At 42.8% G+C, this 22,717-nt stretch overlaps 1 protein-coding gene across 2 annotated transcripts in view; it reads left to right on the forward strand.

Annotated features, from left to right (window-relative positions):
* vps50 (VPS50 subunit of EARP/GARPII complex) overlaps positions 1-22,515 on the forward strand; it is a 99,238-nt gene extending 76,723 nt beyond the window's left edge. For both annotated transcript variants that reach the window (XM_030411202.1, XM_030411203.1), the window contains 6 exons: positions 11,613-11,761; positions 14,867-14,963; positions 15,720-15,878; positions 18,370-18,491; positions 21,886-22,075; positions 22,178-22,515. In XM_030411202.1, the coding sequence (XP_030267062.1) occupies positions 11,613-11,761; positions 14,867-14,963; positions 15,720-15,878; positions 18,370-18,491; positions 21,886-22,075; positions 22,178-22,297 (837 nt within the window). In that variant the 3' untranslated portion in view covers positions 22,298-22,515. The remainder of the gene's footprint in view (positions 1-11,612; positions 11,762-14,866; positions 14,964-15,719; positions 15,879-18,369; positions 18,492-21,885; positions 22,076-22,177) is intronic.
* The last annotated feature ends 202 nt before the right edge of the window (positions 22,516-22,717 follow it).

Genomic DNA, 22,717 nt, shown 5'->3' on the forward strand with positions numbered 1-22,717 from the left:
CTTCCTGTCTGCAGCTTCTCATCAATTCCTGCCGATGACTCATCACATCTCCCAGTGTGACGGGCAAAATGTGGCCACAAGCAAAATTATGTGCATTTAGTTGAAATCCATTCATTTGGTATTCTGCATTCTCCTCTGTGCACTGGAGGTTGGTGTATTCGTGTTCGGCTCTCCTAACTTCCTTCTCCTTCTTGTGTCTTGGCATGTTTTGTCAAGCAGGTGAGCAGACGAGCGCTCCTGGGAAACCAAGTAGCCAGAGATAGACATAGAGGTGTCAGATGGTGTCACACAAAATAGATGAAGGCCCTAATTCTGTCTGACATTTATCTAATGAGAACCAAATTTCTAGTATTAAAGTGACAAAGAGGTGCAATAGGATCCACTTGCTGGTAATTGCCTGGCAGCCAGTCCACTCAACTTGGCTGTAAATCTCTGTGGAACGGACTGGAGAGGAGTAAGCAGTCAATCACGATAGATTGAGACACTTCAGCTGAGAGATCACTTTTCAATTCCCCCAGCTGGACGCTCGCTTCACGACAAGGGTGATTACAGAATTACTAAGCTGTCAGAGTTTACTGAAGATTTCAAATTAAGGAACTTTATTTTGATGCCTCCCCAGCAGTGATTGTTTCGGGATGTTCTGTCTGTCCGCCCACTTCTTGTGATTGGATTATCTCAAGAATTGAGAAGTCCGATTGGTCTCAAGGATGATCTGATTTAAGTTTGGCATCCCGTTCTTGTGAATGTGATATCTCAGGAACACCTTGAGGGAATTTCTAAGATTTTAGGATTGAATTGGACTCGAGGATGAACTGATTAGATTGTGGTAGTCAAAGTCAAGGTCACTGTGATCCCAGAAAACACAGTTTTGGCATTAACTCAAGAATTCAATTCATATCTAATGATGACATTTCACAGAAATGTCCAATAGGATGACGAAGTAACGAGCTCATCATGACATCATCGTGTCCTGCAAACAGATTTCTGGGGTCATTATTCATCACCACAGCTCAGGAACAGCAGCGTGGCGGGTTCACGGAGGCTGGCAGCCACGAGGGGCGACGGGAGATCAGTTCTGCCAGGGAGTAATGTTGGAAAGCTTTTTTAGTTTTGCCTGCACGTTCTGGCTTCTAAAAAAACCTCAGATTCAGAGGTTGAAGCTCTCATGCTGTTATTATGAGGTTGTGAACCAAATTGGTTTGTTGAGACTTTTAAATTAGCAAGCACTCGATTTACTCCTCAAGGAGAAGAGGAGGAACATTTGGTGAACTGAAACCATTTGTTTCCCTCTTGATCTCTTAAATTATCAATTATCAAAAGTTATGGAGACTAATTTTCTGTTGATCGATCAATCAGCTAATAGATTAACCCTTTTGTTGTTTGAAGCTTAGGAAATCATCCATTTTAACAAAAATGCTTCTTTCCAACATGATATGTTCATTACAGTTAAAGTTCGGTGTAGTTTGGACCAATTTGACACCCCTAACAAAATAATACTGCATTCATGCTTCACAGTATCAGTAACAGCTGTATTGGATCAGGAATAAAAACGGATGGGGGAAGACGATTGATCGTTTTATCTGGTGCATTGTAGTGGAGAACCGATGGTGCATCTTTCCTGCCTCACACAGACTCACAAAGGTGTTGGATATGTTCTGTCCTCCACAGTGAAACAGGAGCACAGAGTTCTCCATGCACAACTGGAGATGTTAACACAGAGTGAAGCTGGTTCTGTCAGGGACAGCTGAGAAAAGGTCACCGCTGCCTTTCGGTCTTTTCAGGGCTTTTCTTTTCGACCGAAGCCATTCGAGGGCTGGTTCAGAGCCGGCGTGTATTCTCAAACCAGGTCATTGCATTTCAACAACCAAAGAACGGGCTCTCGACCGGGAAAACTGGTTTGTGGTCGGCAGCAACACTTTGCTGGTCTAGAACAAAGAACTACTTTGCTATAGTCAGTGGATACAGCTGGGATTATCGTGACCAAGGACCAACTACTAGCTGATGACTACCATCTTTAAAATCCAGAGCCAGTGTGACATGCAGTCTGACTTATCCCCACAAAACCAAACCAATGATTTCCACTGTGGACCATGTATTGATCCAACAGTGATCCAGACAACAACAGACAAAAGCTCAACACAGAACCCTCTCACATTAAAGCTGTTCTTAATCATTTGTTTAATGCAAACCATTTGTGATGAGGTCGACTTCCTGCTGCCCCCCAGGTGCATATCACCTTCCTTCACACAGCTCAAATGATGGATCCTGCAGAGATGATGCAGAGAGGGCGCTCCCGTCTCTCCTCAGGTGTCTGCTGCTGCTGACAGGGCCTCCCACCACCTCCACCTCAGAACTACCTCAGGCTCTTTGTTAAATCTGAGCTGCACACAACAAATCACCCAGCGGACGTGTGGGGAAAACCCAATGATACAATAGATTCTCCAGCAGATGTTGCCCTGACTCAGCACTTTAGAAAAACAGAGTTTGTACGAGGCATTGAAACTGATGGCCGCAGTGCGACCGTGGTCGCTGAGGTGGAATGAGAAACACTAGTTTGCTCTGCTTGAGCAGGAGTGTTGTGCAGGGAGCGCTGGGTCTGAGCTGCTGGCGCGTTTTGTGTTCGTCTAAATAAGAAGAAGTTATGTTAAGTTGGGCTGCACTACAGAGGGATGAGACCTGGTCCCTCTGGACCCTGAATCCTGCATTCTTCATTCTGATTGATACCGAACCAAAGTGCCCCCGTCTCCTTAAGGCTGTGATGGAGACTGCATGTCCCATCTGAATACTGTGAAGCATAGCATGATGTCATTATAGAGTCTGAACACACACAGTGATTGTATATATAGAACTTACATCTGTCTATCCTCATTAAAGAAGAGCCGATTATATCGCAGCATCTCGTCTTTGTTCTGAGTTAAACAGCAGGGATTCATTTCATCAGGCTTCTTCTGTCCCTGTTGTTCAGTCTGATTCAAAGCGTTCTCTCCCTGATGCTCATTTTTATCTGTTTTCTTTTCATTGGGAATTCCAGGGCTTAATTTCTAATCATTACACCAGGGTCAATTAGCTGCCTGGCTTTGATGCTTGATGTCTTCATACTTAACAACGCTGGAAACCATTTTGGCGTTAATACCTCACACACAGAAACGGAGCTTGTTTTCCCAATGCAGCCGTGCACAAAGACGCTGGAGTGGATGTTTGCACTGATAGGCAAGCTGTTCTCTCTCAGTGACTGCCTGTTAGTGGAGCTGACAGAATCAGCTACAGAAACTCTTAGTAAAGGCTTCGGGATGCTGCTGCTCTCCAAAATACTTAATCAAATTATAGTTTGGCTTCAGATACTTGCAGTTGTGAGGAAATGTCTCCTGAAGCGCTGACATTCCCATTCAGGTTTCCTTAAAGCTGCGTTTTATTCCAGATAAACACTGAGAATATCTTTTTATGTAGGGTTAGGGTTATATATGAATGTATGTAGCTCTGGCTGAACGGCGCCGCTACTCCCACATTCTCACTCCCTCTTCTCTTTTGTACCATTCAAATGAATTATTGATCACTGATGAAGTCTGATGTATCTGGACTACAAGTTCCAAAAGTGATGACAAGAGTGCAAAGACTGGAGGAGAATAGTTTGACCTCAGCTGACAGAAAGAAAGATGTTTTGGGTCAGAAATGAAAAGCAGAACCAGAAGCACAAATAAACTTCTCAGATCTGTTGAAGTCTGAGGACCGAGGCCAATATATTGCCAATATTAATAACAACACAGGCCAAACTTTGGTCAAGGGCCTTAAGTATGTATCACTGTATTATGCTTAGATAATATGAGCTTAAGCCGAAGTCCAAAAAGGTAATAAAGCAAGAAATGACGTGACCTGTTGATGTGATTCATCGGTTTTCCATCCATTTGTTTCCTTTCTTGTAATATAGTTGCCTCAGAGAAGCATATTTCCTTTTTCTCCTACATTTTAAACTTGGTGTAAATCCTAACTGCCTTACTTTATTGATGGTTTAACTTCTGCTGTCACTCACAGCAAGAGAAAGAGAGGTCAGGAACAAAAGTGAGAGTCACACTTAATGTGTTCAATGAGTGCCAGAATCTTCTCAAAGCTGAATGTCAGCGCAGGAGATTCAGGGCATCATTGTTCATATGTCAGTATAGACACAGTGTTAGAGACTGATCTGTGAGTAGGTGTCTTCTTCTTCACTGAAGTGTAACTGCAGTCATTAAAGTGCCCTTACAGATGTGTATACACACCTTTGTGTCAAAGTCTGAATTACTTTAAGTGTAAGAAGAGGTTTCTCCAAAGAATAACAAAACGCTAAAACTGTCCGTCACCGCGACGTTTCAGTCTCGATTTGACTCATCATTAGTACAAAGGTCTCAGAACGGTTCATTAACTCAGGGGCCACTTCAGTGTGAGTGCCGGCAGTAGACACATAATTAAAACACGGCAAGCTCACAAAGGAAAGGATTGTTCTCCACCTCCGGTCGTGCTTTTTGTTAGCTCAGTTCAGATTATACTGAGGCTGTTCGACGCCCACACAGATGTTCCTTTTTCTAACACAATGGGCAGAAGTTTTGTTTAAACCTCCTGAGTGAAGTTTATTTTTGAAGATCATTTTTCACATCAGGCATTCAAAGTACAATAAGATGGAGGAGACTGGCAGGTGGAGTGTTTTGATATGGACTTCCTTGAAGTCGTTAGCATGCGAGGCTTGTTAGCTGCTACTTGACCACGCTGTTAAAGGGCTAATGGTTAGCATCGCATCCAGGCTGGAAAGCAACAGGCGGTTAACAAGCTCATGTTCTCTGCATTAAGATGGAGCTGGAGTCAGGATGTGGTTAGCTTAGCTTAGCTTAGCTTAGCTTAGCTTAGCGTAGCACATCCCAGTGCCTCTCTCCACTTTGCTAACAGACAGCATCAGTAGCTAATGTTAGACAGAATGAGTCTGCTAACACGAGCTAACCACCAGCTTCCAGCACAACACAGATCGTTTGTTCAAATCATATTTTAAAATGAAAAACAAAGAATTAAATAAAAATAACATTCAGACAGGCTAAAGGGCCATGAGCAGTTTTACTGGCTAAAAATGATTTCCATGTCTTTCTGCAAGGAGATTATTAATGATCATCTTTGAAGATATCTGCACATTCATATCCTGTAAAAATATTCTCTCTTATCGTCCCTCATAGACTCTAACTAATGCTGCTTTCCAGTCACTAGATTCATTTTGAGCATTGTGTGTAGAAAACGCCCCAAATATCTTCATGTTACTAAATAACAACATGATCTATACACACACTGCTCAGAACGGTTGTTTCTAATGTTTGTTTTTCAATAGATGATCATGTTCACAGTTTGAGGCGGTGTGGACAGCTGCACTGCCTGAGATATTAAAATGTTACAGTAATGTCAGCAAAGTTCATCTTTAAGTCTTTAGATATATTGAATACATCCTCGTGTTGGTGTTGGATTAAAACACGTAACACATTCATATTTCATTACTTTGGTCTCAAACAAATAATCTAAATGAGGGCAGATTTGCTTCAACTAACGATGCAACAGAAATCTTAATTATGGTGTTATCACTGACGACCTCCTCCTACCTCCATCCTGATTAAATCATTTACATAATTGTGTAGATTACTCCCAAAGTGTTTGATGAAAATACCTCGCATTCACTAATTAAACATCAATCTGCTCCTGTACCATTTAATAGAGCTCGTTTGAATAAAGCCGCTTGAATTATTCTCTTATAAAGCAGTTAGAGAGAGAATGTGGATGATCAGCCACACTGTTGTAATTTTAGGGCCATTTTTTAAGAACCACTGATGTTTCACAGTTTCAGGCGGCCTGCTGGCTTCTATCAGGCAGTAACTTGATTTGGGATCTTTCATCGGTGGACTCTTTCTGTTCCTCGCTGCCGGTGTTCAACATTTGTGTTCCCTGCAGTGAATCCTCCTCACAGGATGCCAGCCGTGTTTATTACCTGCAGGGCTCGAGTTCAACTTCTGCCTCTCTTGCTAACAGTCCTGTCGAACTTTAGGATAATCAGCCTTTTCCAAAACCAAAACATTTAGTTCACATTTTTGGTTATTCCATAACTAAATGAATTTAAATTGCGCCTAAGAAACCACAGAATGGAAACAGCCTCATCAGCTGGTGCTACTGTGTCTGAGTAGGCTGATCACATTTCAAAATAAAAGTAATGGCATGTTTAATTCTTGGGGCCAGATCTATCGTAGATTTATGTATTTTTCATTAGTTTATAATTAGGTTTTTTATGTTTTATTCCGTTTAAGGAGTGCGATGGCTCGTTTCAGTTAAATTGTTATTCTTGTATTTATATGGTTCAGTTTTAGTTCAGTTGTAATTTGTTTCGTAGAAGTGTAGAGTTACAAACAATAAAACAAACTGAAGCATCGGCCTCACAGTCCTGGACGCGTCCCAGAACCACACACATCCTCGGGTCTGCTCAACCAAACTGACGGAGACCAAAGACTCAAACAGTTTCCACAATCTTTGTATTTAATTTTAGTTGTGTAAGCTCACTGTATCATATTCTGAAGTCAGTTATTTTGGTAGGTTTTTGGTAGTTTTGTCATACCAAGTTATAAGTTTAATTTGAGTTCATTGTCATGACCTTTAACTTCTGTTCATCATGTGATTTTCATACAGCAACATGCAGTCACGCTGTTTGTGAGACGTGAGTTAGTGAGCGATTAATTCCCCTGATAGTAGATGACACGCTTAATGAAGTTATAGAGCCAAAATGGAGTCTTGTTACTTTCCTTCCAGTGGTTTCCTCTCGCTGTTCTCCCGTCTCAGCTTCTCTGTGTGTTCAACTGTCAGAAGTTGATGATCTTTTACAGAAAGCACTCTGAGGTGAATCTCTTCACGGTGAGAAATAGGAACAAGAATATTTTCCGACCCATAACCTGCCAGATTGATGTCAGTGGTAGAGAAAGGACCGACTGTGTTGTGAATCTGTGCTGAGTGAGGAGTGTGTCGGCTCTGATCCTGTTCGACCACGCTGGAATGTTTTGGTGTTTGCAGAGTCTCGCAGCTGATGATACAGGATTCATATTTAGTTTGCGATTGCCAAATATTCCATTTCTTTTGCTCTATTTTCTTTTTCCATGTCGTGACCAGGAAAGCATTAACAATGCATGAACTCTGTGAGGGACTTAATGTCACAGCTGATGTCAGCGTGTCAGTCTGAAGCTAACGAGCACGACTGCAGGTATGTCACTGATTTAGTGACATTAAAGCAGTTGGCAGATATTTTTCTTGGACTGCAACAAGCGTTATTTCTGTTATGAATTAATTGTCTTTTATTTTCTTCTATTTTTTGTTTGTGAAATGTAAAAAGACCTCAAGACGTCTTCACAGGTCGTGTTACTTGAACCAAAGATTTAAGAGACGAGCAGAAAACTCTCCTTGAAGAAGGTGAAACTCTTTTTAGAGTGACTGGAAACAAAGTTTTAGCTCCAATATTCCCATTTGCAAAGCTCCTGTGAATTATAATCTTTAATTTACTAGAATATTTGCATGTGCTTCTACATTACACAGTATAATAGCAGATGAATACTGCATATACAAACATAGAGGCACTTTTAAATGTTGCTCGCTCCCAGCAGGCCAGATATTATTCAGCAGTTGTCGTATCGTCACAAACGTTGTGGTCACCACGGAACAATAATCATCAGTCGTTATGACAGATCTACTGAACTCCACTATGGAAAAGCTGTATCACTCTTTCTCACAGTGGGACAGCAGAGAAACTGCTGCTCAGGTTTGAGCCTCTTCTAAATATCTTTAGCAGCTGCAGGATGTAAATCAAAAGATGTCTGATCTCTTCGCCGTGAATCATTCTATATGGAACGTTTTTCAGGTTCTCTTATGACTATGAAGAATCTATCACTGATGCTTAATTTGTCCAGTACGGCTGTCTTCTTCTTCTTCTGCACGTACTTGGCGCCGCAGCAGCCGCGTGGAGGCAGTTTTCTTTTATCTCCCCGGAGTCGTTCGTCATTTTGATCGAGTGTCGTCATAAAAAGTGAAATCATAACTGTTTCTGCAGACGTATCTCTGAGGATGTCAAATAAGCAGCATGTTACAGTGCAGCTGATTACAGTAGGTTGATACTGTACTGATGATGGAGGAGCTGTCGTCGTCTTTATAGGTGAGGACGTTTATTCTGTTTTCTGATGAATCAGAGGTTGAAGGTTTCACATCACTGCTTGTGTCACTGAGCTGAGAAGTTCAGTCTCTCATTTGTAGGAATGAATTCATTTCTAATTTGAGCCTTTTGTAGGTTTATTTGCAGATTAGAACAGACAAACACTCAGATTCTGTTTGTACCCGATACATTAACATGTTGGACGCCGGCTGTATCAGATGTGATTTGCATCCAAACATCATTTAAATATTCAGGGAACCAAAGGGCAACAACAACAACGGGAAATTATGCTAATGTGATTCCATCAAAATGGTGTCCTCCATTCTGAGTGTGTAAGTAGATCAAGCATCTAATAAACCAATAAACACGAGGTGATGGCTGAAGGCTGCATCACATTACAGCTGCAACAATTAGTCCGCTCATCGATTAGTCATTTTAGATTAATGGCCCACTGCTTTCATACTTGAAATAATTTTGAGTAGAAGACAAATGTTCATATTCAGCTTCATAACTGTGAATATTTTTCTGCTGTTGCTATAAACTGTGTGTGTTTGGGCTGACACAGTGTATGACGTCATCTTGGTTTCTGACACGTTCAGACTAAACAACCAAGCGATGGACTGAATAGACTGAAGGATGAATTGACAATGAAGATATTCATCAGTTGCCGTCCTGAACATGTGAAGTGTGCACGTCACCACAGACGCTGATGAATCCTGTCCAGCTCGTCACAAACTGCTGAAGCTTGTCGCACGTCTGAGATTGTTCTGCTCAGCTCAGCACCGCCGAGCTGGAAACCAGATGACGTAAACTCCTAAATGTCATGGATGTTTTTTTCCGTTGCTTCTACCTGAAGAATCCCTGCAGAGTTGTACACAGTTGGAAAAGAAACCTGACAGTCTCTCAGAAGCCTTCTTTCCCTGTTTTTCTTGTTTTTCTGCGTGGTGTTTATGCTGCAGGGCCGCAGTCACTGAAAGGTTACGCCTCATGTGGAGCCATTAAAAATAGACCAGACCAACTCTGCTGTAATGTCAGACTGACACAACCAAAGTTTAATTGTTCTGAATAAGTCAAAGCAGAATCTGCAGCTATAAGCACGACTTTCATAAAGCAGACACGATAAGTCTGTGATACAGCAGAATGAAAGCACGCGGTGTGATGTTAGAAAGAGAAGCGACAGAGCTGACGTGTGCTCGGCAGCGCGGCCGCTGCTCGGTGAAGATGACTTTCTCATAACCTGTCAGCTGTGTTCAAACACAGAACACTCAGAGCGACCGTGTACATATAAATGGAACATTAGAACTCGTCCTCGGGATGCACTCGTAGCCCGGCTCGCAAATGAAGAGGCATTTCTCAGCGTGCTTCAGTTTGATCGTCCACCAGCAGAAATGTAGAAGAATGATTTATTTGCGCGTGCAGCTTTAATGTTTGTCCAAAGTGTCTCACATGTTCAACTAAACTATTTTAGAATAACACAAAAAGAAAAACAGGATCATTTCCTGCTTGCACTGTGCTCATCATGTCTGTGTGTGTCAGTGAATTTCTACCAGCTGTTTTTTATTTGAATCATGATCCAGATCTTTCCTGATTTGTCACCACGTGGGCACTAATGGCTTCTCTGGATCGAGTCCACAACTGCTGCATGTTTGTCATGTTTATGTGCGGGGAAGCGTTTGAAAAGTTGAGGGCTGTCCTTGTTTATCATTTTAATCATCACATAAATATGTTTATTAAAGCAACAAAGTGCTTTTTCTTTTTCTTTTGATTTGGAGCTCCAGTTGTTCTCCCTGAGTTTCCTGCAGGAGTTTCGGCTGTTTTTAGATGTTTCAGTGGCGATGAGGCTCTGCAGCCTCGTGTCTGCAGTGGACCAACAAAAAAACGCTTATTAATTAAAGCTCATGATATTTGATTGTATCTTCTGCACTCAGGAGCTTCACTTCATCCAATAGTGTATTGTATTCATGATTATTATTTAAATAGTAGCAGGGTTCATATTTACACTCCGGGAGAGATGAATTGCAGCCAGCACAGAGAAGCCGTTAGATTCCCTCTGCTGTTCACTGAACGTAATATAATTCAAGCGTTAGTCTTCTGGAAGTGATACAATTTGATTTCAGACTGTTAATGGTTTCTGCTACAGTGAAGGTTTGATTGAATGCAGGGAGATAAGTTGGCGGATTTGGAAAGGTTGCAGTTTTCACACAGGAGGAGGCGCCATCAGTCGAGCAGGTCCGACCCATAAATTATCAGCTGGGCTGCAAACTGTGCATTTTTGTTCTGTATGCTGTGTTTATATCTTATTTTGGGGGACAGATTGGTGTGAGAGGAGCGTCAGAAGTCATCTTCTCACTGCAGCAGGCACTTTTTAGCCTTCTCTCTCATTCTCTGTGAAGATAAACTGAAGACATAAAAGCCTTTATCACAGCAGGTTTCATGTTGTATGAATGTTCTTGTCGGTTCTTCAGATTAATTACAAGTGATGTAACCGTTTGCTTTGATTTACATACTTTCTCACTGTGAAAGAGCTCCTCTGTACTTGGTGCCGTCCCGGTACTAAAAGCACTCCGCTGGGCGTGTGGAATAATGGCGCTGGTAGACGATATTAGCCACAGAGTGCACAGGAGCGCCGTGTGTAAGTGGATGATGTGGTACGGCATTAGCAGCTCCTATTCGTTCATTACCTGTGTGATTGCTATTGATCTGCCTGAGGCTGTTTCAGGAGGCTTTACAGCCACAGAGCTCTACATGCCAGTGTGATACATCATGTCATGCAGACACGCCTTACAGAAACTAATATGATCTGCCTCCTGTTTGGAATCTTAATGGCTCTCTAGGTATATGATACAGATTAGTGTGATTGATGCGCTGGGGTTTAGGTAGAAATCTGTCTTTTCTGTTTCAATTGTTTTTCAAATGAAGGGATAAAAGGGCCGCTGGATGCAGAGGTGTAGAGGAAAATATGAAAAGGAAGATAAATGTTTGGTGCTGAGGAGTGTCGGGTCAGCAGAATCTAAGAGTGTGTGTGCTTTAGATGTAACCCGAGTTCCTGGAGGTTGATTGGATTTTAGATTATGCTTACCTTCCAGCATACATCTACATTTGTCTCCATTTTGCGAGTGAAATGTTTGTTACGCGAGGTTGACTGTTAGAGAAGCAGAAGGACAGAGGTCTTCACAGCAGCAGCACAGTTTCATGATTAGTTTTATACGTAATATTTATGATACATAGAGTTGCTACCTCTGATCTCTGGTTATTCAACACGTCTCTATTGCTTGTAATGATAATAATAACTAAACCTGGATACAGTCTGAGACACCCACACACTCAGGTATCAAAAGTGAAGTCACTGTCTCTGAAAACTGAAAAGGTAAGAGTGCACTGAGTGTGTGAGGCTGATGATAACACTCCCGTCCTCCTCTTTGTCTTCCAGGAGGCGGCGGGGGAGAACGCAGGCGTCCACGGCCCGGCGGAGGACAGGAAGGAGAAGGTGCCCAGCCCACATCTCAGCCAGATGGTGGTCCTCACCAACAGTGGGACTCTGTACGGGCTGGCACAGAGGGTGGTGGCCACTGAGTCTCTGTGAGTCTCTCTGCACTCCAGGGAAAAACTAAATGAAAACAGATAATCACACAATCATAAAGCATGCGATCACAGAACTTCTGCAGTGGTGTTGGTGTTTATCAGTGTGATGTGGGGGAAAGATTATGACAGCTCGGCTTGTTTCATGTCGTCACTCGTGCGTCCGGGCGGCGGGATGTAACTCGGCAGTTATGTTCATCAAAGCGTTTAATCTGATCAAGTTAAGGATGTGGTTCTGGCTCGCTGCGTCGCCTCAAGGTGCTCATAATCTCATCAGGCATCGAAACGCAGTCTGGCCATCAAAGATTTGTGCTACGTGCAGCGTGTGTTTGTGTGGCTTCATTTCTGTTTTTAATGTTCACATCAATAAAGCTTGAATTAAGAAAGATTAGAAAAAGGATTGTTGAAATAGAAAGTAGACTTTCAGCCCTAAATAGAATTTCTTGGCCCGTCTGTGTGGTTATTCTTCCACTTTATCTTTGTCTGTGACAAACATCCATAATTACACAATGAAGCCAGACGGCTGTCAGTGCTGACATCTCTTGCTCCCTGTAAAGTCTGCAGTGAACATCAGCTTTATGATTAAGGTCTGTAAAGGCCCAGATGACACCGCTGCAAAGATGCTGAGTCGGCTCACTTTCTCTCTCACACAAAGTTTTCATGTATCATGCGCGAGGACGAGCTCCGAAGAATAAAGAAAGAGAAAGAGCCAAAGTGCGGAGGTGAAGATATTTCTTGGGTACAGTTTGAAAGGAAAGATTCAGCGGGGTGGAAGGAGACGGACTTTATTCTGAGCAGAACAGCATGAGAAGAGTTCCTGTTGGAAAGGTGTTGTTAGAAGAGGCAGCTCACCTCAGTGTGGATGCTGAGAACTTCTGACTTCTACAGCACATATCAGTTTAACATCATCCTATCAGAAGGATGGATGGGGTCTGTTTAAGGTTCCCCTCGCTGTTGTTTTCCCCTCGCTGATGTTCAGCTCTCTTATTTATAGAAGTGTGATCAGATAAGTGTGAACTGCAGGATGTGCTCGTGTCCCTCGTACTGCAGCATGTTGCCGAGGTAAACACAAGCTGTTCCAGCAAACCTTAATGTGATTTTCTCTGCTCCGCGAAAAGAACAAATGTCCACTGGGCGCTCGTACGTGCGGCTGCCGGCTGTGTTTAGTGCAGAGCTCTCGCTTTCCTTTTAACCAGACGGCTCTTATTAATATTCAGTCCTGCTTTTAATATACAGATTTCTGCTGGAGTTTCTCTGCCGTGCAGCATCAGTACAGATGCCTGTTTGTGGATCAGCAGTGTGACCAGATCCTGAACTTCATTAACTTAATTACTGGTGTTGGATAAATCAGCCGTGCTGGGATTGGAAATTGCACACACTTTACCTACGGCTCATGATTTTCAGATTTTTTCTAAGTTGACCAGAAAAAGCTTTATAAACCATCTTTAAAGCATTTGTAAAGGATTATAAACATCAGTCATAACTGTCCCAATAATGTTTACATACATCTGCATTTATTATAAACATTAGTTGTAACTTTACAGTAAAAAGTTGCTCTATTAATTATCTACAGAACATTGTGAACTATTAACTAGAGTTTAGAGTCTAGAGTTTAACCAACTATAAGTTAACATTTATTAATGATAGTTATTATACGATGTTGCTCATGAACACATGAAACTGTATGTTTTCATTTAGATATGTAAACATGTGTCTTTATATTTTTACAGGTTACAATTTCAGTTCACAAGTAAAAATACTGGGTTGATGTGAAAATGTAGAATCACATGCGGAGGAACAAAGATGCTCTGATCTCATGCACCAAGTTGGTGGAGGAAAAAGCAAAGCTGATCACATCTGATTCTGCTGAACGTTGTTCTCCTGCCATGATGTCAATTTACAAGTGGAATTTACGTTGATCTGTAGAAAAGGTCAATCACTTCTGAACAAACATGCAGTTCACACAGTTTCTTTCTACATGTTAAATGTGATGATACCATCAGGACTCCCAGGTTGTTGGTGCTGATCCAGGACCAGGAGGTCCGATGCTCAGAGCGACAGGTCGTTTTCACCCCGACTGACCTGATTATTGTTGACCTCGAATGTAATCTGGTTTCAAGGGGCTGTGCAGAATGTGGAGCGCCAGGTTTGGTCCTGTTAGATCTCATCGTGTGTGTTGTTTTGGACCTGGACCAGTGAAGAATCAGTATGTGAGCCGTGCTGCGCTGCAGCAGTCATGCTTGTTAAACTCCGGACACAACCCTGAACTTCAGTCCGACTCGCTCGCTTTATTTAGTTATTTAGTGCGACACTTGAGAGCCATCGATCAGCCGCTGTCAGGAGGTCAGTATTTAGTCAGAGCTGGATGCACAGAGGAGGCGGGCTTTTACTTTGGTCAGCATTGATTTTTTTTCCTTTTTTTTGTTTTGTATTTATGTTTCTGCTGTTTGGACTCGGCCTCTGTGTTCTTCAAAGATGATTGAAATCTATTTATTTTGAAAACTGCTCCCTGACTCATTGGACATGAATGATAATTTGCCTTGAGTGGTGATAATTGAAGATCTCGTTCTAGTTTGGACAAAGTGCACCGTGTCCAGAGGATCATTTCTGTTGTCACAGCACTGCAGTGGGTTTATATTCATTATTTAATGCATTAAACTGTAATGGACAAGAGGGAGAAATTAGACTGCAGCGACTGAGAAGTGACAGGTGCAACAGAAAATGCCCAGAGGGTGATTTCTGTACTGACGCGTCTCCGTTCACATAATCACATTAACATAGGAAACATCTAAAGGAATCAAAGTCTCCAGTTGTGGTTTCTCTGTCCTGTCAAGTATGTTGCTGTAATCTCTGAGCTGTAATAAAAGAAGCTGAGTGGATCAAACGTTCTGTGTGGCATAAAGATGTGAGGTGTTCTGTGATGAAGACGATCTCTAATCGTTAGTTGCTCCAATTCAAAGACCTCACACACAAACTCAAAGACAGAGTGACCACGCCGTGTTTCTGTGGTGATTACCTACAGCTGATGTTTAACTGTCATGTGCAGCACCAGAAACATGCTCGCTCCGTTCTCTATTAAAAAGCTGTTTCTGCTGTTTGTTTCAGTGTGTTTCTGGCTGAGCAGTTTGAATCCCTCCAGTCCCACCTGGACACCATGATGCCGGCAGCCAAGAAGCCTTTCCTGCAACAGTTTTATTCCCAGGTATGATCACACCTTCTCTCTGAAGTTTATGTAATTACAGGATCTGATAATCATGTCATCACTGTCAGCTGGAGGAAGGGTTGTACCAAACACCTGACGAGGGTCGCTGTGTCACACAGTCAGAATGTTTCTACGAATCTCCGTTAATAAACTGTGTAGAACTTCTACTGTTGTTGCCCAGTTGAGTTTAATCACCAATGTTTAATTGAATATCAAGTTTCAGACTTAATCCTACAATTCTAACACTCATAAAGTCATTGTGCATTAAATAAAACATCCAGAGAGATGATAGCAGTATCTTTCATCTGATGCGCTCTGAAAAAACACTCCCGTTGTGTTCAGTCTGGACTTGGTGACTCGGTGACTCGGTGACTCGGTGTTCATCACTCTGCAGTTTACTTTTCTGTTAAGATCTCTCTAAGACAGAATAACAATATATCTGCACCCAGTTTTCAGTCCTGTTCAGAAACTAAACTACAGAACTACGCCGGCTCTCTCCCAGTGTTTTCTTTTCTGTCTTTTTTTTTGTGTCGGTCAGCTTGACATTTGAAATGTTAGCTACACAGACGACTCTGTTTTCACAAAACATCAAATGAATGTCACGTCCTTTAATTTCACTCCAGGAAATATTGTGAAAGCAGTTACGTCATGTCACCTGCACAGCATGTTCATTTATCAGAGGAGACCAGACTTCTGTTTTCTGCTTATGTAACGTTGCAGAACATACAAACACTTCTTCTGCCTTTCTTCTCTCAGACGGTGTCCACAGCCAGTGAACTACGAAAACCAATATACTGGATTGTTGCAGCCAAGGCCATCGACTATGAACAGATGTTGCTCCTGATGGCTGGAGTCAAGTGGGACATTAGGGAGATAATGTCACAGCACAACGTTTATGTGGACGTCTTGCTGAAGGTAAGATGAAGATGGAAGCTTCACTGGGACATTTCTTTCTCACGTTTCGTAGAGATAATATGAAAACATCTCCTCATTTAGACTGTTGCATCACTTATGGCACTAAAACTCTTCTCAGTTGAATATAAGTTCAGAACTGTCCCAATCACATACTAACTCTCCCGTCACCTGCAGCCTCTTTGTGTCCTGTAACATCCACAATATTAAAAAGTAGTAAACAGAGAAAGCTGCTGAAATAGATTTAATTTAATCTAGCACACATTTTTTTTTTGTTGTGCATTGTTTTAACAACCGTGCCATCTTCATAAAACATTCCCCTTTAGCCCACTTAAAGTTCTTTGTTGCCTGTCTTGAGTTTAAATTCATGATTCAATATCAATTATTCGGGATGAGCTGAATAATTTAGTAGTTGAGCTGTTAAGAGTTGAATGCAGATCTCGCCTGAAGTTTCAGCTTTGTTGAAGATGTGAGCTCGCTGGTTGCAGACTTATTTTTGGAAGTGGAGGTTCTCCACTAAATGTGCGTCTTTATGCACGCTGGCCACTTATTCACTCGTACATGCTGCATGTGCTGGAACTGAACACTCAGCAGTGGACGGAGGCAGAGACGTCTGACGTGCTCGCTGCTCCGTGAAATCCTGAACAGACGGGCAGCAAAGTAAAACAAATCCTCATGTATGCATCAGCATGTCTTAGTAAGCTGTTAATTACATCACACTTTAAATCACAGATGTTGCTGGATTACATGAATACATATGTACACATCCGGTCACAGTTAGAGTGAAACCAAACTCACCTTCTGAGCTTCTAAAAGTTGTAAGCGTCCGTCTCACCTGCTGGTTTAAATGGCGAGCCGTGTCAGAGGGTTCCCGCCGATGGACGGACGTGATGCATCACAACTAGCATGTACTTTCCCCCATCAGGCCCTAATGGCGTCCGCTGCCAGACGCTCATAACGCATATGGATCGTGTTATGTGCATTGATTGAAAAGGCTGTGCTACGTATTGTTGCGCTGCAGTCAGGAGAATATTTTATTCATGAATTCAGGTTGATCACTGGCATTCAACAATGGCATTGATTTGCATATAAAGTGGAGAGGAAATGCAGCAGCCTCAGAATGACTTCATTGACAAAATGCTGCCGTCAGAAACAATCGTGGGACGTGTTTGTGAATGAACGTCATTTCATTCTTGGCTGCAGAATTAATGGCAGCCAGCACACCTCCTGAGATCCATCCGTCATGTTTCTGTACAGTCCTTATGTATTTCACTATACACAGCAACATAATATCATAATGGTATAAAATTATCCATAATTGAACAGAGTGCAGTGAGGACATGTCACATGTTCTGCACAACTCACAACCTTGTTGACATTTTATGGCTGCAAGTTGCATCAAAACATGACATGAAATATGGATTTCTTCTTCTTCTTCTTCTTCTTCTTCTTCTTCTTCTTTTCTTCTTCTTCTACTTCTCCTTCATCTTCTTCTTCTTTTCTTTTCTTCTTCTTCTTCTTCTTCCTCTTCTTCTTCTTCTTCTTCTTCTTCTTCTTCTTTTCTTCTTCTTCTACTTCTCCTTCATCTTCTTCTTCTTTTCTTTTTCTTCTCCTTCTTCTTTTTCTTCTTCTTCTTCTTCTCCTTCTTCTTCTTACTTCTTCTCCTTGTCCTCCTCCTCTCCTCCTACTACGACATTTGAGAAGCCAGAATCAGCTCATTTTGTTTTCTTATAATATTGTTCAGTCGTATCAGTTATTAAAATAGTGGTCAGTTAATGTAATGGTGGACAGTGAGTGTATTAATCATGACAGAAGGCGTCATAAGGAAGCGGCGGCCGTGTGAACGACTGTGAGAGCTGAAGAAGTGAATGAATGAATCCGTCCTGGATGTTCCCAGTAAAGTATTCAGCAGCGTTCAATTGATTTGTTGTAACTGATGATTTGTGGTTTGGGGGATTCATATTTCCTTCCTCTGTCTGTTGAGTCCATCAGGATGCTGTGTCCATCACTCCAGACTGTAAAATCATTTAGCTTTTAGTTAAAGTGGAGTTTCAGATTTACTTACATCACCAGTAGAGTGTGTCCTGTATGGACCAGTCAGAAACCTGACAGACTGTCCATGATCAGGCTGTGCAGTTCACAGTAGAAGGTATTTTATCTCCTCACTCAGCTTCTCCATGTAGTTGTGGGGATGTTGGGCATCATCCAGCCACACAGCTGAGAGCACGTCAGAGGAAAGATTTGTGTTTCATGAGGACTTGAGAACTGGTCCCAGCGTGACTCGTTTCCTAGTTTTGCCTGCAGCTGATAAATGTGTTTACCTTCAGATATTACAGATTTGTCTTAATAAAACAAGTTCCACAGCAACTTCACAGTTTTTCATTTTAAAGCAATCCATCTCTTGAGCATCATTTATTTCTGCCACTTTTTTTTTTATCATCCTCCTGTTAACTCATGAACGGGTTCTCGTGTGCTTTGTCCTCCACCTTCCCAGGAGTTTGAGCAATTTAACAAGCGGCTGGGAGACGTTTCCAGACACGTGCGCATCCCTCTGCCCGTGTCCAACGTCCTGTGGGAGCACTGCATCCGCCTGGCCAACAGGACTCTCGTAGAGGGGTAAGGAGTCATATAAAACCCCCTCAGCGTCACGACATGTGTGCAGCCGGATGATAGGGCCTTGATGTGATATTGAATAGTAACTATGTATTTCCGCAGTCGAGCACGTCTGCGCTGTAAGATTTGATGAAAAGATTTTAGATATGAGATTTTAGTGAGACTTGGAAGCAGGAGGAGTCGGAACATGTTGGATTTCAGTTCCTGTAGTTTGACCTGAGCGAGGCGGACTGCACGCTGTGTGTCAGTCTTGTTTAGTTTATTTCTTCTTGCTCCGGCTAAAAGCTCTTAGTGTCAGACTGGCTCGTCCAGTTTGCCCTCGGTTGATATTGTCACACCAGGCTGTCCCATGCAATCAGCATCCATCTCTTCAGATCTACAAATACATGTTCATATTCATGTTTAGCAGATATTCAGGCAGTAAGAGGTCTGAAGGTCTAAAGGTCAAATGTTGTCAACATGTTTTAATGCATCCGTGCTGTGTTGAGATATTTGAATCGAGGGTGACGGCAGCTCCTACCTGATTACATTACTTTTTTTTCTTGAATATAGACCCAAAACCATCGAATAGAAGTATAAATTATTGATAGTTCCAGTGTAGTAAAAGGCTCCGTCAGCAGGAAGCTTTGTGTATTAAATATTTATTTAGGATATCTTTTAGCAGCTACTCAGGAAGCAGTTTGACACGACTCATGATGATGCTGCATGATATTGTGCTGCAAGGAGAAAGGAAATGTGCACAGAACACAAAGACTGCTGGAATGAATCAGTTTACAGTCATGAATTATTTCCAGCAGTAACAACAGCGAGCTAAACGCGGTGCCGGCCGCTGGTACGGTGCTATTGTGGCTACAAACGTCTCCCAGAGTTGTGAACGCCGTCCCTGAGCTTGTGTCACGTACACGTACCAACCAGCATGCGTGAGTTATGACATCACTGGGATCTGAGCGCCCCCGCCGCCATCTCATCCATCGCATCCTCTCAGAACACACTGATCACGGCCAGGTGGAATCTTTTCATCCCTCAGTGTGGACATCTGCACATCATAAATTCACAAAAGAAAGATTCTTTCCTGAGCATGATGAACCTGCAGTACATGAGAGATCTGAAGACTGTGTTGCCAGGTTCTGGAGTAATCCCTGGAGAAAACCACTCTAAAATCCTGCCAGCTCCATCTCTCCTCATGCTGGCAGTCGGTCGGTGTTGCATCTCTCCAGCTTAACCGAACCCCCATCAGGGAATCACATGACACACTCCTCGTTCGAACCATGAAACGCTCTTGACACATCAACTGTAATGCATTTTTCCACTTTCTCCCTTGTAAGCGGGAGATATGGGTCGTGATAAGTGACAGAACCACAGAGTGCCTCCCTGCCGTCTCCTCACTCAGTATGTTGAGTGAATGTGTGAAATGGGTTTTTAGAAGGAAGGTGTGATTTTAAAAAAACCTCCAATCAGATGGACAGGATGCACAGCGACGCTCAGGCCACGTCCACGCGTACCAAAACCATCTTGTTCCCTCCGTCTTCCTCGGCATTGTTTCAAAAAGATTTGCGTCCAAATGGATCCATTGTAGTTCATATTCCAGGCCTATAGGTGGCGCTTTAAATTGACCTAATACAAAGAAGAAGAGACGGAGCATGTGCATAAAGCTTACACACTGTATACGAACAGACAGTAGAAGAAGAAGCCGAACACAACAAGAAGACGTCGATGATGCTTTTTCACTCAGCGTAGTGGCAGAGGAGCAGAATATTTTACCCTAGTTACCCTGATAGGCTCAATATCTTCTGCAGCAAGAACACGAGCATGTAGTCCGCCGTTGTTGTTGTTGTTATGAGGCGGCAGGGGGTTAAGAGGTCAAAGGCTAGAGGTCGAGGGGTGGAGTGATGGCGTCATCGATACTCAAAGTATGTGGATTCGCCGTCCATGCGGGAACGCAAGGGCGAGACCAGGTTTCCAAAAAGTGCGTTTACAGGATCCATGTGGACGATCGGCGAGACACAAGAAGCGTTTCCATGTGGACGATCGGCCGGACGGTCGTCTCTGTGTTGAGGCCATGTCAGAGCGTTGGTGGGGTTGTTAAGACGCAGGAAACGATTAAGGACAAAAACAAAAGCTGGTTAAGTGGCTTGTTTCTTGTGTTTTAAGAACATTGGACATTTAGCAGAGGTGGGAGACTCGCCCTCACCCACCGAGAGAAGGGAGAGAGTTTAGCTCCCAACACTTTTGCTGAGCACTTTTCTTCCCGTTGTGTAAGAGAACTTTTGAAACCTCTCCAACACACAAATGGCTCTTTACGACTGCAGCACCGTGCAAATTAAAGCCGCTGTTGCAGACTTCTTCTTTGCTCTCCCTCCAAAAACACAAATCTCCCCCCGTCCCTCTGGCCGAGCCAAGACGGAGTGGTCATATTTGTTTGTTTGTACTCCGACTCGCTCAGCCTGTTATTCAATTGCTCTGTCCAGCGCTCGACTTCCCTTAGAGAGTCATAGAAATGGCTCTGTTAGCATTCTGAGGCAAACTCAAACACTCAGCACACACAGAACAGAACCCGGGCCGGCCCGACCAGAGAGGGAGGGGGAGGATGACAGAGGTGATGAAAGAGAGAGGGAGCGAGAGGCAGAAAATGGAAACAGAGGAGAGAAAAGCTGAAGTGTGAGACAGTTTACAAGGAGCAGACCTGTGTGTGTGGTGTGTTAATGTACGGGAGACGTCTCTCACACACACACACACACACACACACACACACACACACACACACACACACACACACACACACACACACACACACTCTGACCCTGCCAAACACAATCATAACAAACACAAACACACTGAAATATATGTGTACTCTGGCCCACACACACGTGTACTGACAGCTGTGTGGACTGATGTGACACCATGTTTAATAGAACACACACACACACACGCACACGCACACACACACACACGCGCACACACACACATGCGCATGCACACACACACACACACACACACACTGAAGGACTCACAAATATCTACAGTTTCTTCTTTCAGTTTTAGTTCATATTTTATATTTGTGATACGCAAATTTCACTATTATAGGTTTCAAACATACAAATAGTACGTTTATTGAAATATAAATCTTTTGATTTTTATCAATAAAAACATTGATCCCTTGTCTGTAGAAGCGAGGTGATCAGGAGTTTCCCTTCGTCTGCTGGAGTTTTGACACTTCTCCTGTTTTCACTCACAAGTTGATTAATAATTAACATACGCTGATCTGAAGCTCAACTTCCAGACAGCTACAACATGTTTTTACAATATTATTACAAGATATTTTCATGCTACATGAAATACAAACTCACCATGTTTTCTGTCTCAGTTTGCACTAACCTCGTCTGTTCCTCTGCTGCAGCTACGCTAACGTGAAGAAATGCAGCAACGAGGGTCGAGCTCTGATGCAGCTGGACTTCCAACAGTTCCTCATGAAGCTGGAGAAGCTGACGGACCTTCGACCCATCCCCGATAAAGAGTTTGTTGAGACTTACATCAAGGCGTACTACCTGACGGAGAATGACATGGAGCAGTTTATCAAGAATCACAGGGTGAGACGAGGACGCACGGAAATGAACCTTTTATTTTATCGTCCGTTTTGTTTCTGTCTGCATTTCTTGTTTTACCGACTGGCTTGCTGTGTCTGTGTGCAGGAGTACTCCATGAAGCAGCTAGCCAACTTGGTGAACGTTTGTCTGGGCTCCCATATAAACAAGAAGGCTCGTCAGAAACTTCTGGCGGCCATCGACGACATCGACAGACCCAAGAGATAGACTGATGACCGGAGCAGACCCTGAACGCATCAGCCAGCCACAGAGACACTCCAGCAGAGGAGCTCAGCGTTAGAATGTCTTCATTTCCAGTGTGCAGCGTTCATGTCGTGGTGTGTTCGCAGAGCTGTACAGTACAAACACAAGTAGAGCAACTGTATCCATCAGTTAATATGTTAGCCAAATGCTAATTATCTGTTAATCTACACTCCTCATGTGGTTAGAAACACAAACTGCACCTCGTGTCGTGCTGATGGACATAAATACTAAAACATTCACGCGAGCATGCTGCAGTTACTCGTCTTGTACAGTAAATGTAACGCATGTCAAATTTTCACTGGACAAACACGACGCTTATGAAGTTTTCCTGCAGCTTCAGCAGCTTCAGCAGCTTCAGTAGCTTCAGTAGCTTCAGCAGCTTCA

The sequence above is a fragment of the Sparus aurata genome, chromosome 3 (genome assembly GCF_900880675.1).
Source record: "Sparus aurata chromosome 3, fSpaAur1.1, whole genome shotgun sequence".
Taxonomy (NCBI): domain Eukaryota; kingdom Metazoa; phylum Chordata; class Actinopteri; order Spariformes; family Sparidae; genus Sparus; species Sparus aurata.